This window comes from Eutrema salsugineum, unplaced genomic scaffold (genome assembly GCF_000478725.1).
Source record: "Eutrema salsugineum unplaced genomic scaffold, Eutsalg1_0 scaffold_1, whole genome shotgun sequence".
Taxonomy (NCBI): domain Eukaryota; kingdom Viridiplantae; phylum Streptophyta; class Magnoliopsida; order Brassicales; family Brassicaceae; genus Eutrema; species Eutrema salsugineum.
Genome location: NW_006256909.1, coordinates 8,626,748 through 8,641,325, shown reverse-complemented (window position 1 = coordinate 8,641,325; position 14,578 = coordinate 8,626,748). Strand labels below are relative to the sequence as shown.

General features: G+C 40.5%; 5 protein-coding genes across 6 annotated transcripts; 1 reads left to right on the top strand and 4 right to left on the bottom strand.

Moving 5' to 3' along the window:
• Nucleotides 1–153: 153 nt before the first annotated feature.
• On the bottom strand, nt 154–1,899 carry LOC18029712 (F-box/kelch-repeat protein At4g19870). Of its 2 annotated transcripts, none has more exons than XM_024148820.1 (2): nt 511–1,898; nt 154–390 (listed from the first exon to the last, which is right to left on the bottom strand). In XM_024148820.1, exon 1 carries the CDS (start codon nt 1,784–1,786, stop codon nt 530–532), a length of 1,257 nt encoding a protein of 418 aa, XP_024004588.1. In that variant the 5' UTR covers nt 1,787–1,898; the 3' UTR covers nt 154–390; nt 511–529. The 2 variants fall into 2 exon arrangements, with proteins under 2 accessions (XP_024004588.1, XP_006413928.2); XM_006413865.2 differs by having other exon boundaries at nt 233–409; nt 511–1,899.
• On the bottom strand, nt 1,870–3,886 carry LOC18029711 (glutathionyl-hydroquinone reductase YqjG). The gene is made up of 6 exons (XM_024148821.1): nt 3,781–3,886; nt 3,266–3,490; nt 2,997–3,173; nt 2,690–2,914; nt 2,483–2,611; nt 1,870–2,388 (listed from the first exon to the last, which is right to left on the bottom strand). The coding sequence occupies exons 1-6, from the start codon at nt 3,859–3,861 to the stop codon at nt 2,155–2,157; spliced, it is 1,071 nt and encodes a 356-aa protein (XP_024004589.1). The 5' UTR covers nt 3,862–3,886; the 3' UTR covers nt 1,870–2,154.
• Nucleotides 3,887–4,084: 198 nt separating this feature from the next.
• LOC18029710 (pentatricopeptide repeat-containing protein At4g19890) lies at nt 4,085–6,688 on the bottom strand. Its single transcript, XM_006413863.2, has one exon. The coding sequence runs from the start codon at nt 6,649–6,651 to the stop codon at nt 4,531–4,533; it is 2,121 nt and encodes a 706-aa protein (XP_006413926.2). The 5' UTR covers nt 6,652–6,688; the 3' UTR covers nt 4,085–4,530.
• A 28-nt stretch (nt 6,689–6,716) lies between these two features.
• On the bottom strand, nt 6,717–9,290 carry LOC18029709 (uncharacterized protein At4g19900). Its single transcript, XM_006413862.2, has 5 exons — nt 7,823–9,290; nt 7,588–7,737; nt 7,371–7,505; nt 7,070–7,264; nt 6,717–6,959 (listed from the first exon to the last, which is right to left on the bottom strand). The coding sequence occupies exons 1-5, from the start codon at nt 9,139–9,141 to the stop codon at nt 6,773–6,775; spliced, it is 1,986 nt and encodes a 661-aa protein (XP_006413925.1). The 5' UTR covers nt 9,142–9,290; the 3' UTR covers nt 6,717–6,772.
• Nucleotides 9,291–9,361: 71 nt separating this feature from the next.
• LOC18029708 (ataxin-10) lies at nt 9,362–11,145 on the top strand. Its single transcript, XM_006413861.2, has 2 exons — nt 9,362–10,091; nt 10,166–11,145. The coding sequence occupies exons 1-2, from the start codon at nt 9,512–9,514 to the stop codon at nt 11,014–11,016; spliced, it is 1,431 nt and encodes a 476-aa protein (XP_006413924.1). The 5' UTR covers nt 9,362–9,511; the 3' UTR covers nt 11,017–11,145.
• Nucleotides 11,146–14,578: the final 3,433 nt, after the last annotated feature.

The window sequence follows — 14,578 nt, the reverse complement described above, 5'->3', positions numbered from 1 at the left end:
AGGGAACTACATCGTCGAACCTTATAAGCGTGACAAACAATCTGATATCTGTTTCAGACAAGCTGTCAAAGTGTTACCACAGATGTAAGAAAGAGAGATCCTACCTACGGATTTTTTGGTTTTCCATGACATCACTAGAATGATATCTCAGAACCAATGAATCGCATTCGTTAATAACAAGGGATTTTTAGATAAACATATCCAAAGACAAAATACCAAGTTTCTGTAGCTGGTTTGACAAAATGAAGTTTTATGATCTTAACTGATATATAAGTTAAAGTATTTTGTTTGAAGTTAAGATCTATACAAAATGAAGTTTTAACTTATAATAGATCTCCTTCACTCTTGTTGTGCGCTCCTTTTGCCTCTGCTTTCTTCTCCTCTCTCCAACTGGTCAATGATACATTCACTGTCATATTATACACACGAACATAATATGTAAAGAGATAAAAATACTTTATCATCTCCAACTTTCTCAAACCCACTAACATAATACGAACATGATCATACCTCGGATACAAGTCAATAATCAAACGGAGACAACGAGACAATGCAAGAGCTGACACGAAGTGGGGACGCTTTGCACAACACCAACCCACTCAACATTTCCCCAAACCTCATCTTCATCAACCTTTTCGACCACAATCTCCGCGCACCAAATCTTCTTCCTGTTATTGGGGTTATGCTTCATATACCCTTCCCAAATAAGCAAGAGTTTCCCACCACAGCTAACAAATTTAGTTGTATTACCGCTTGAGCCACCATTCCTCCGGTAAATCTCTCTTAGCGAGTCTAACCCTTTCACATTTTTCCAAGATCCATCCTTTACAGCCCACTGGCAGAGCCTGACACGATAAATGTACCATACATTCTCCATAACACATTCTGACCTCGGGAAATTTTCAATCATGCCTTCACTGCATTCCCATTTATCTTGAATTGGCTCATAAGCATACGTTTTGATTGATGAGTTCCACAAGTGAATCTTTCCTTCAATCTCTGCGATTCTGTGAAGGAAACAGTTACGTATCTCAGGACCCGGATCAGGTAGGCTTTGCCAAGTCTGAGTCTTTGTGTCGAACACTTCAGCCCATGATGATGATTCTTCCTCTAATCCTTTGCAACTTCCCATTACATATATTCTCCCTTCGTAGACACACGCGAGGGCATGCTTACGGGGTACGATCATGCTAGGTGCATCGCGCCAAGTGTGACTACGACAGTCAAGGATTCGTACGGCGGATGACGGTGCTCCGTCGATTGGTCCGCCGATTACATAGATTTCTGAACCAACAACTACGGTGGATTCTGATTCGGAAGGGAAATCAGAAGGCGGAATCGGAACCAACAATTGTCCGATTGTCTTCTTCTTCTTCCTGGGTAGATTTCGATTAGGGTTAGTCCAGAGGGTAAACCATTGGGGAAATTGATAGCTTTTATCAGATAGACAGACGTAGAGACACTGCTCGGTGCTTCCGAGGTGAGATCGAGCTGCGTAGAGTTCTGTGGAAGAGACAAGTGAGCGGAAGCTTTTGGAAACGATTGAGAGATTCGGGTAGTGCGACCTCGAGATCCGGGCTAAGCAGTTCACGGCGATATCGTCTGGAAGTAGAGAAAACGACGGAGATGAAGGTTGTGGTGGTGACGAATTCTTAGTCTTCTTCTTCTTCTTCCTCTTGTTTTTCTCCGGTGGTTCTACTTGGAGGTTCATAGCTTCAGTGATTTTTTCTTTTTTTGTGATCTTTGGGTGAAATGAGAAATAATATTTGCTATATACATTTACCATATAAAGTCCTTTTTCGATTTACTAATACTAAAACGACTCCCTAGTTAGTATTAGTTTCTAAAACACCCCGAAATATTTAGTACTACGACTAATTTTCACATAAATTGTTGCGAGTAAAGAACATTTTCAGTATAACACAACGTTGGAGCCGAAGTAGAATATATTATGTTCACACAAACATTGTTTTCAACCCTGAAGATTGCAAATTGTAAACACAGAAAGCTTTTATACTTCCCAAAACATCACTTTCAACGTTGAAGAAGAAGACGCAACTTTGCTTATTTGGTAAAGATGGTTCTAACTTTTCAGAAGACAGAAGAAACTCAACTCAAGTGTGGAAAAGATTTGATCTTTGGAGAAGATGATTCTCATCTGGAGAATCTGTGACGATCATGAGGCGAAGAGTAATCGATGTTTGGTCCATGAGGAATGATTCCAAAAGGGTTAATGGAAGGGTGGCTTCCATAGTAATGCTGCTTGATGTGATTCATGTTCACGGTGCTACTCATACCGGGGACTTGGAAAATGTCTTTCGTGTAGTTGAACAGATTCGGATACTCCCTCAAGAGTTTCTTGTTGCACTTAAAGTGGACCGCATAAACCTGCATCGACATTTCAACATCACATATTGTTCTCTTTATGCATATTCCTCGGTTTCAATGTAGAGAAATGAAATTAGGAACTCGAATCAAGTACCTCGTCGAATCTTATAAGAGTGACAAAGAATCTGATATCTGCTTCAGTCAAAGTGTTACCACAGATGTACCGATGTTTTCCAAGAATCTCCTCGCATCTATCTAAGGCTTCATACACTTGCTTAACTGCCTACAAAGAAGAAACCATAAACTTTAAAACTCTCATGAGGATCAAGAAAAGCTATATTTACCTTTCCTCGCCACTTACCTCCTCGTAAGGTCCTTGTTTCTTAGCAAACCCGCATCTATAGACACCGTTATTTATCCCATCGTAAACCCATTCATTAGTTTCATCGATTTTAGCTTGGAGATGAGAAGGGTAAAGGTCGAGCTCGGGATTTCCCGCAATATGGTTGAACTCGGTGTTGAACATCCGGATAATCTCCGCGCTCTCATTGTTCACAACAGTCTTGAGCTTCTTATCCCATAGAACCTGTTCGTAAAAACGGAAACTCATACCATCTAGTCCCGATTTAAGAAGACTTAAAAAGACATTGAGAAGCTAGAAGACTTAGAGGAACAGTATACTTCCCGGTGTAATTGGGGCTAGCAATCTCATAGAGCTCTCTTACACTCTTAGCACCATTAAGATGGTCAGTATCAGCTCCTGGAACCTCAGTATCTGAATCCGGGAAGATCCATCCCATATGCTCATCGCTTTCCTTGGTTCTTCCCCAAATAGGTTTCACAGACTGATGGAAATCAAAACAATTCGATCAACACTCTCAAGAAATGGTATGATTCTGCAGGAACATAAGCAGTGTAAAGGGTTGAATCAACGAACCGAGAAGCTTATTGCATCGTCAAGTCCTTTGACCTTCAAGTATGAGAGACATCTAGAAGCCCATGGACAAGCATAGGATATGTAAAGATGGTATCTGCCAGATTCAGCTGGAAACTGAGAGTTGGAATCTCTTGAAACGAAGTTACGGAATGTTGATGCGGTTCTCTGAAAAGCTCCGGAATCCGATGTCTCATCAACCGCAGATCGAGCCATTGCTAATGTGCACTGATGACAAATCAAAAGCGTAGGATCGAATTTCAGTTTGGGAAACAGAGGTTCATGAACGAAAACAGAGACATCGTAGAATAAATGGAACAAAATTTGGGAACTTTTCGCTCAAAATCAGTTTTTTTTTTTTTTGTTTCCACATAAATGAGGAAGTTCTCAGAATTGGATGCATCGTCGAGACAATATCACAATACTCGGATCAAAACACAAACCCAGAAAACTTATAGACTAAAACAGAGAGAAATTAGAATTCGGAAATTAAGGAAAATGGATTGCGATAAATTTACCTGAAGACGAGATCCACGAGTAGTGAACTTTGTAGCGATAGAGAGGAAGCTATTGTTGCTGATGATCGTGGAGAAAGACATTAACTAGCTTCTAGCTTTTTCCGTTCTATATATTAAAGATTCAGCTTATCAATTTATATGCATAATCCAAAAGATTATTAGAGAGTCAATTTTGGCGACGACGTTATGTCACTGCTTTTGTCATGCCCACTCACCGAGTCACCTGTGATTATTTTGGATGGTTTCGGAGGGAAAAAATTCCCAAGAAAAGCAAAAGTTCACATCTTTCTGATTAATTAGTGTTCAGGTATCTGTTTAAAGTTAACAACTTTTAGCAGACCCACTTCAATCTGGTCGATTTATTTCTACTTTTACATCGGTAAGAACTTAATCCTCGACTAACAGAATCAAACAATTCAAGAAGAAAGATTTGATTCGAACATTTTAGGCTGGAATCGCCACAGAGCAAAGAAGAAATGACGTGTTGTTCAATGTCTTGATAAATAGACCCACACCAATTTCTTGGTGATATTAGTGGAAGTCCCTCTCTCCAGTATTTCAAAGCTGTTAACAAGCGATGAACTGAGACGACTAGATTCAGAAAGTACATCATTCCATGTATTTAGCTCTCTTCGATGTGTGCAAAGCAAGATGATCAACGCGGTAACATTCCACGGTTTCTTGATCCACAATGTGGATTCACTATTCGAATAGAGAGCATGAAAGCAACTGAGGGAGACATAACCACTTCTAGCCTACGCCTAAGGAAGTTCTCTTGGTCAAATCAGCAACAAGGTTGTTTTTACCAGACTCGGAACAAGCTGTAGTGAAAGCAGCTAAGGTAACACGATCAGCGTTACCGTCTTTCTCCAACAATTTCTGAAAGAACAGAGCAGCCACGCCGATTTTCTTCTCGCTACACAACTTTCTCACAAGTGTCCTTACAGTTCTAATCCACAGCTTCTTATCTAACGGTTCCAGCAATATCATTGCATTGGCTGAATCATTCCTCTTACAGTACTCATATGCTATTGTAACCCGAGTTACCTCAGAAGGAGAAATACCTTTGTCAATCATCGCTTCGTAAAGCTTACAAGCCTCATCTACCATGGACTTCTTGCAGAGACCGCTTATTAGTGAGCCATACGTGAAGCTATCTGCAACACAGCCATGCCTCTTCATGTTATGTAAATATCTCAAAGCCAGATCGATGTCACCTTCCTTACAGTACCCGCTAATCATGGACGTATAAGTCTCCTTCGTTGGAACCAAGCCAAGGCTTACCACATATTGAAAAAGCTTCTCACTCTCCTTCATTTGCTTTTGCCTACAAAATGCAGCTATCAATATGTTGTTGAGGCGCATATCAGCTTCAAAACCGATCTTTTTCATCCGGCAGAAAAAAGCTAGAGCTTGATTAATGTCACTTTGCTTACACTGTTCTTGAATAAGAATAGTGTAAGTAACTCCATCAGCCTCTAGTCCAGCAGAAAATGCTTTATTCAGCAACTCATAAGCTTCAGATGCCCTTGATTTCTTACAGAGACTGTCTACAACCGCGTTATACGTATAAATATTCGGCTTAAAACCTTCTTCACCCATCAAATTCATCAACTCGTACGCTCTATCAAAGTTTCCAGCTTTACAGTGACCATTGATGAGCGTTGTATACGTGTTCACGTTAGGAATCAAACCCTGCTCTTTCATTCTGGTAAACAACATCTCTGCACGGTTCAACTTATCTTCTTTGCAATACCCACCAATCATCGAAGTATAAGTATACACATTAGGTTTGTAATTATCACTACGAACAAGTTTCAGGAACAGCCTAAACGCTTTCTCGGTCCATCCTCTTTTACATAGCCCATCAATCAAAGCCGTGTGTGTATAAACATTTGGCTTCCAACCTATTCTAACCATTTCCTCTAACATCTCAAAAGCCTGCTTGATACTACCTTTCTTGCATAACCCATCAATCAAAGATGTAAAATTGATCAAGTTTGGCTTTAACCCTATATCAATCATCTTACGGAAATACCAGATTGCTCTGTTGACTAAACCATTCTCACACAAAGCACTAAGGATTAAGGTGCATGTAGCGTTATCAGGAACAAATCCCCTTTGGATCATCCCATTTAGCCACCTATCAGCTTCCTGGATCTTACCTTCTCTAAAACAACCAATAACCATCAGCTTATAAGAACTTGAATCCGGACAAACTCCTCTCACAGACATTTCGTCGAACACGTTCTCTGCATATTCTATCAAACCAGACTCAATTGCAATCTCGAGAACGCAATTCAAAGTTGTCGCGCTGGGTGATAATCCCTGATTCTGCATATCCATAACCATACCAACAGCCTCGTTCAACCTCCCAATCTCCGAGAAATTTCTCAGCATGCATCGCATTACCTCATGAGCTTTCTCCATATTTCCATTGGCAATCAACGAATCAGCGGTTACGAGATACAATCTCATGAAATGATGGAACTTTTCGAAACCCACCGACCAATAGAAAAAGCAGAGAGCCACCATAGAACCAGCTTCGCTGGCGAGGGAAGCCACCACAGTGATGGCCTGCTCGTGGGTAAGAGAATTGGCATCGAGGTCGAGATTGACGCGGTGAGGGGATAATATGGCATGGGTTTGACGAAGATAAGAGTGACATACCAATGAGCATACCGATTTAACGAGAGACTGAGAAGGTGAAGATGACGGAGAAGGAGACGGAGAAGGAGACGGAGGAGGAGAAAAATCACCGGATTCGTAGTCGGAAGAGATCAATCTGAAGAAGAAAAGGGAGCTTAGAGAATTGGGTATCTCAGAAGGTCTAACAAGGAATCGATTCGACCTAGCAAGACGAGATGCCATTGAAGATTTAATGGCTCGTCCTCTTCTTCTACTAACTATTGCAGAGAGAGTGTGTGTGTGTTATGTCTGACAAAAATCTAATCTTTATATAAAAGTTGTTTTGGTTTACCAAAACAGAGTTTTATAATACATCGGAGCATCGAATACAACTATGATCAAGAAACCTAGCTACAAGGCTCTCTGGTTCAGGGATCAGAGATGAAGTTATACTGTTCCAGAAATGGAACGTTAAGGACTCATTGATGATCTTCTTGAACAATTCGTCTTGCTGCAATTTCTCATCCTCTGTTGCAGGAAATGCAAAATAGCTGCTCCACCAAAATCAACACAAGTTTAGAGTTAAGAGCTTTGCTCAATCATGGAACTTGTACAGCAAAATGATGAAGTCTTTGACCGAAACTAGTAGAGAGAGATTTACCTTGTTATCTGTTGTGAGTTGATCGGGAAGAAAACAGAGAACGGTCGAATGTTCGGCGCCTGTTGAGTCATACGCCGATTCTTCCCGTTTAAAAACCGTTTAGCCACCCGAGTCAAGAGATCAGCTCCATTGCATCTCAAACACTTGTCATCATATGTTAAGTAGTACTCGTTCAAACATTCAAGCAAGAACGGGCTGCAGAGAGAGTTTAAAACTTAAAACTTCAGGCACAAACATTGGAGGTTGCTAAGATGGGAATCGATGTCTTAATGTAGAAAAGCATTGATTTGTGTTTACGAACCTTTTCTTTTCAAAAGACATAACCGCACCATTCAGCTTTTCACCTGCTGCTTGATCCTCCACACCGAGAGTGTTTTTCAGTGATGATAATGAACCCAAAACTATCACATCAGAATCGAGATAAAGCCCACCATATCTGCATAAAATATGCTCCTTATGAAGTGAAGACAGTGATCAATTGATGATAACTAAGAGACTAGAGATTGATCAAGCCTTACTTATAAAGGGTAGCAAGCCGGACAAGTTCACTGTAGTGAGTAGGATAAAACTTTGTTTTTCTCCAGTCAAACCATACGGAAGCAAATACGTGAGTAGGAGTATCCTGCAGCAACTCATCGAGGTTGGGCATTGCAACAGCAACTTTATAACTACAGAAGAAAATAGAGAAAAGAAAATCAATCAAACTATTTTCGGAAGAGTATAGAGGAGGAAGCGTTCGTGTCACTCACTAACCCGTCTTTCACAAAGCTGTTTCGGAAGAAATTAAGCTCGACTGTCTCTGAGAAAACCACAACGCAAGCATCTCGATGCTGAGAGAGTAAGCTCTCAAGCCCTCTTTGATGCCTAACACTAAACATCCAGCCAGGTGAATTCCATACCATAAATACTCTCATAGAGCATTTCTCCTTTCTAAAAAACGAATCCATGAAGTCTGAAAACGACAAACCCGGTTCCAATCTAGGGTAATATCCCCATCTAGTCCCATCTGCATACATATGTTCTGTAAACTCATCATTCTCCCAATCAAATTCCACATTCTCCTCTTCCTTTGTCTCGGCTTTGCTATCATTGTCTAATGTCTTACGTTCACCTCTCTTAATCTCACCATTTCTCACTTCCCCACTCTCATCGACACTGTTCTGCAATCTAATTCCTTTTCTACTTTCTCTAAACTCATTTGGTTCTCTCTTCTCTGCAACACTCAATGGCTTCTTCACCATAAAAGGGTTTCTCTTAATCTCACTCAACCTCCATTTCTGCACAGCTTTATCCCCTCTCGTCAATCCAGTGATCCCAACACCATCAGGATCCTGCAACATCGGAATGTTCAATGGATTCAATGTCTCAATATTTGATTTAAACATCCTATCTCTCCTCAAGAAATCTCCTTTCTTATCAAACCAATCTCCCCAACCTTCTCTCAATGGCGATACCATCCTACCAGATTTCAGCAGCAACGCATCTTCCACACTCGAAACCTCAACGATCTTCCTCCGAATCGATTCGTCTAGAGGCACATCGTCAGATCCAAACGCAGCTTTACTCTTTTCACCGAAACTATCATCGTTACCGATTCCCGATCCGATACTGAAACCTGCGTAATCGTAATCCCACTCGTCGATCGATCTTTTGTTGAAAGCTCTTCTGATGACTCCGTTAACGTGATCGAAGTAAAACCCAGAAGACGAAGCCTTATTCCGATCAGGATCCACTTCTTGCTCTTGCTCCGCATCCTGGTTCTCGTCTTCCTCATTCGAAACACCGTCGTTTCTGTCGTCCTCAATCGCATCGTCGTGCTCGTCGATTCTATCCTCGTTTGAGGACCCTCTACCTCCGGCGGTTTCCACGACGTCGGAATCGGAGACGAGTAGAGAATCCGGGAACAAAACCGCGTCTTCGCCGGAGCCGGAGCGGAGGTGATTAGGCGAGTGAGAGGAGAAGAGTGAGAGACGCGTGTAGAGAAGAGAGACGGAAGCGAGAAGGAGAACGGCGGACATAACGGCGCAAGCCTGTGCGCCGTGACGGGAACGTGAACGCCGTGATCTCAGCATCGCCGAAATCTCCTCCGTCGGGAATCCAACGAGAAATGCTCGACGGTTTAGATGAGAATGGCATTCTCTTCAAAATGCGACACTCCCCCTTAAACTTTCAGGCCCATCAACACCGACGACATTTTTCTAAAAAGCATTTTTTATGTTTTGTCCCACATCGAAAAACTGGCACAATTTAAAGTAAAGCTACATTATAAATAAGAGTCTTCATCTTAATTCCATATCCTGAGATGTTGTGGGCCCATAGTTGATTCTGTGTGCGATCTACTCCAGTTGGGCCTAATATTGGGCCTGATTTTTTTCAAAAAAATTCGGTGTTAGCTGGAAGAAAATCGTTTGCCACCGATCGAATCACTGGCATTCAACAATAATGGAAGCTTGTGTACCCGAAGAAGTGCTTGAGTCGCTGCTCAATGCTTCGGATTTATCATATTCACTAGAGCAGTGCTTGCAGTTTCTTCTAGAATCTTCCAAGACCGATTCAGGCCGCTCTGATCTCGCTTCCAAGGCTGTCCTTCCATCGATCATTCGTCTTCTTCAGCTTCTCCCTTACCCATCTTCCCGTCATTATCTGATTCTCACTTTGAAGGTCCTCCGAAACTTATGCGCCGGAGAGACCTGGAATCAGGACGCTTTCGTCGATCACGACGGTTCTGTTGTCGTTTCCGACTTGCTGGGTTCTGCGATTGAAGATTTCGAGACTCTCCGGTTCGGATTGCAGGTTCTGGCGAACGTTCTAGTGTTAGGGCAGAAACGCCAGAGAAATGTGTGGCTGCGCTTTTTCCCAGAGAGGTTCTTAGCGATCGCCAAGGTCAGGAGGCGAGAAACCTGTGATCCGCTGTGCATGATTTTGTATGCTTGCTTTGACGGAAGCTCGGAGATAGCTTCACAACTTTGCAGCAATCAAGGACTCGACATTGTTACTGAAGCTCTACGGACATCATCTTCGGGTAACTAGCTTAGTTTGGTTGGTGTTGGTTTTTGTTCTGTCTGATTCTGATTCTTCTCTTGTTGTTGTTTGTAGTTGGGTCTGTAGATGATTATTGGCTCAAGGTACTGGTTTCGAGACTCTGTGTTGAAGGCGATTGCTTTCCTGACCTCTTCTCCAAACTATACAGGACCGATATTGTCCAAGGTAATGAGACATTTACATCAGAACACGCATTTCTTTTGAGGATGGTCTCTGATATTGCAAATGAGCGACTGAAACAAGTGACGATCCCCAAGGATACAACTCATTTCATCATGGGACTATTCAAGCAATCAATTGGTGTTTTTGATTTTGTTTTGGGCGAAAAATCCGAGCTTCCAACTGGTTCAACTGTAATCGATGTAATGGGCTACTCTCTGGTGATAATAAGGGACACTTGCGCTGGAGGAAGCCTTGAAGAACTCAAAAGTGACACCAACGGTTCAGGTGATACTGTTGAATTGTTGTTGTCCTCTGGACTGATAGAGCTCCTCCTTGATCTGCTTCGCAAACTTGAGCCTCCAACGACGATAAAGAAGGCTTTGAAGCAGAGTCCTAGTTCTTCCTCTTCTAAGCCTTGTCCCTACAGAGGATTTAGGAGAGATATTGTGTCTGTGATTGGGAACTGTGCGTACAGAAGAAAAGATGTGCAAGATGAGATCAGGGAGAGAGATGGGCTCTTCTTGATGTTGCAGCAGTGTGTGACAGACGACGAGAATTCATTCTTGAGGGAGTGGGGCTTGTGGTGTGTGAGAAATCTGCTTGAAGGGAACCAAGAGAATCAGAAAGTGGTTGCTGAGTTGGAGATGCAAGGCTCTGTGGATGTGCCTCAGCTTCGAGAGATTGGTCTCCGAGTTGAAATCGATCCTGTAACAGCAAGGCCAAAGCTTGTCAATGACACCTGAAAGAAGCAATGTTCTCAAATTTTACCCATGTGTTATGTAACCTTTTTCTCATTCAACCTAATTTATTTTATTTTGACCGCAAAGTAGAGTAAGAATCATGAAAAATCAAAATGATGTTCTGTTAAGTAACTCCTAACTCTGAGTTTGAAATTTCGTTCCGGAACTGTGTTTCTAATCATCAAAACAATCACAGAGTGTTACCTTTGCGACAAAGAAACTCTTTAAGCAGACACTCATACATTATAACAAAAACCCACCCTTTTTATTAATTTACAAAAAAACAAATGTTTTGGCCATGCAGTGTAGCTCAGATAACCAATGTTTACCAATCCAAAATATACACGGCCATGCATAGAGCAGCTAAATTAATCGGAGAAATGTGTTGGCCATGCAGTGTAGCTTAGACAGTCAGTCCTTTGATGTTGAGTAATCAGAATCTGATGCAACACTACCGATGATCTTCTTCATCATTTCGGCCATTAATTTTACGGTCGATTTTTCTATGGTTTTTACCATATAAGCCTTTGATTCATGGGATTTAATCACGGCTCTCTCAAGTACATAATCTGGACGACCTATGGAGATTGAAAAAAATGATGAGTGAATATCAGCTTTTGTTTAAGTGAAAAGAGAAGGAAAAGATTAAAAGGCGATGGAGTAGCGAATCCAATGTTCTTTTTTACCAGCTAACCGAGCAACGTTAACTCCATAGCTTTTAGGACATGCACTAGGCGTCAATCTATAGAGAAATGTAACATCTTCTGCTCCACCAATTCATTCTCCAACTTGACATGCCATATGGCAAAGCGAGACCTATCCAAAAATATCAACAACCATCAGTTTTTCCGGTAAGTTTCAGAATCTACACAAAAAAAAATCAGATGTTTGATAGTCCCAACTCTCTCTAACACAGTATCACGTGCTATTGATCATTATCTGAACCAAACACACTCACTGTACCTTTGGATTGGTTTGATAATCAATAGAGAGACGATGATAGTGAGTAGAGAACATTCCTCTACACTGCACCTTATTGATGAAGTGCTCAAGTACGGATTCCCTGTCAGAAATTAAAGATAACTTTAGATAATCAGAACAATAACTATAAGTTCCAACAAAAGAATACACAGTAATGGCTCAACATACGCAATGGCTTGTCCATCTGATGTGGCTGTTCCTCGTCCAAGCTCATCTAGCACCACCAGTGATTTCAGGTTGCTGATGACTGCATATTATATATATATATATATATATATATAATAACCATCTATCAATGTTTGTTGACATTTTGCATAGTTTAACAAAGCATATGAACAAAACTCAAAAAGATAATAGCGATGGTAAGTAGCGAAGTATCACACTAATCTTAGAAAGCTTCATGTAATCAAGTTGATAAAGATTACTTACCAACATTACAGCAGTTTCTGAAAGTTCTGTTAGAAACTTGCTTTGTCCTGCCATAATATGATCTTTTGCACCCATCCGGACAAAGATTCTGTCAACAGGCGAAAGCTCAAAGGTTTCTGCTGGGACATCTGCTCCAATCTATGAAAAAAAATCATCATTTCTTGAGTCTCTTTTATCCACGACAAATGAGTCAAGGCCCATCGCCTTCAAAATTCAAAAGATGGCGTTACCTGAGCCAATATTACAGCCAAGCAAACTTGGCGAAGAAGGGTTGATTCTCCACCCATATTAGGGCCTGTGAGGAGAATGAAACTGGCCTGCTTCTAACCACCAATCTTTACATTATTTGGTACAAAAGAGCCTCTCCCTAATGAATCACCCCTCAGAACTGGATGCCCTAGACCAGTGGCGGACAAGTGTGAAACATCATCAGATGTAGATCCTGATATTAATTGGACGGCATCTTACTCCTTCATAAGAATCACTTGCAAAAACTAGGCTGATCTGCAATAGAATGAATTCATGTCAACAACGCATCCACAGAAAGATCTAAGCGCACACATTGTTCGCATGCCTAATTCTATTAAACAGTCTTCTACCCAAGTTAACTCTTTCTTATATGATATGACTGAGATATAGGTCAGCAGCAGCAGGATTTAATTCACACAACAAATTGCAGGGAGCTCTAATGTTTACTTCTAACTCAGTTTATAAAGTAATTGATCAAACTCGATTCTAACTGGCTCAAAATTTGATCACAATTAGGTCTTGCCCAGGAAACTCAGCAAAAATATATAATTTTATAAAATTATTTTTAAATATTGAAATATTCAATGTTCCACCAGATAAATATCAGCTCAAAATGCAGGATTTAACCCGTCAAACTATTTGTGGACCAGCAAGTGTCATCTTGAACGTGCGAACCAATCGAGCTCCAAATTTTGAGATATTCAGTCAAAGTCAAATATATTCTACTAACAACTCAGGACCGTTAAAAAGATCACAGAAACAGTGTAACATGAAGTGGTCCGAAATACGCGGCGACAGTTTGAACTTCGAAGAGGAGTATAAAGAGAGCTCGAAATGTACAAAAACACTACAAGAAAGAGGAACTTTTCTAACGAATTATTTACGACGATTTATAGTCGTCATAAATTTACGACGACTTTACGTCGAATTTACGACGTTCAAAAAATTTGTCGTAAATTCGACGTAAAAAAGTATCATCGTAAAATCGTCGTAATTTTACGACGATATTACGACGAATAAAAAACGAATTTTATTTCGTCGTAATGTTGTCGTAAAATTCACATCGAGAATACGACGAATTGTCTTTTATCTTGTAATTGACGTAATTTCGATGTAAATGTGATGTAAATTTTAATTCGACGTAAATTTGATGTAAATGTGCAATGGGAATATGTTGGAAAGCTTACAAAAAAAATCTATATATACCCTTTCTTCTTTCATTATTCCATCAACCCAAAAAAACATATAAAGACACAAATTTTTTGAGTCTTTGAATGTTTAAGTAAAATTTTTATAGTAGTTGAAATTTATATCTAATAGTTAATTTCTAAAATTAAAAGTCAAATATTTGTTTTTGAAATGTCTATATACGATCTACGAAAGTGGATGTATACGCCCAAAAATGGTGATGGGTCGCTCACTGAAGACTTCAAAAACGGATTGGAAATATTCATGTACCAAGCCGGCCTTATGCAAACTGTAAATGAAAGCGGAAAAATGTATTGTCCTTGTGTGAAATGCAAAAATAGGAAACATATTCCTATTGACAATGTCTGGAAGCATTTATTGAATAGAGGGTTCATGCCCCAATACTTTATTTGGTATCATCATGGAGAGGGATATGGTCAAAGTAGTGGTCAGATGGTTGCACGGAGTAGTAGTAATCATCAACAACATGAGGATTTTGAAGCGTCAAATGATTATCAAAGTAGTCAAGTTCAGGGTGAAGATCATGATAGGATGCATGAAATGATTACTGATGCATTTCATGAAACACAAGCTGATACTGTTGAGGAGCTCAATGCAGATGCGAAACGCTTTTATGATATGTTAAACGCAGCAAAACAGCCTCTTTACGAGGGATGTAGGGAAGGTTTATCAAAATTATCATTGGCAGCTCGGATGA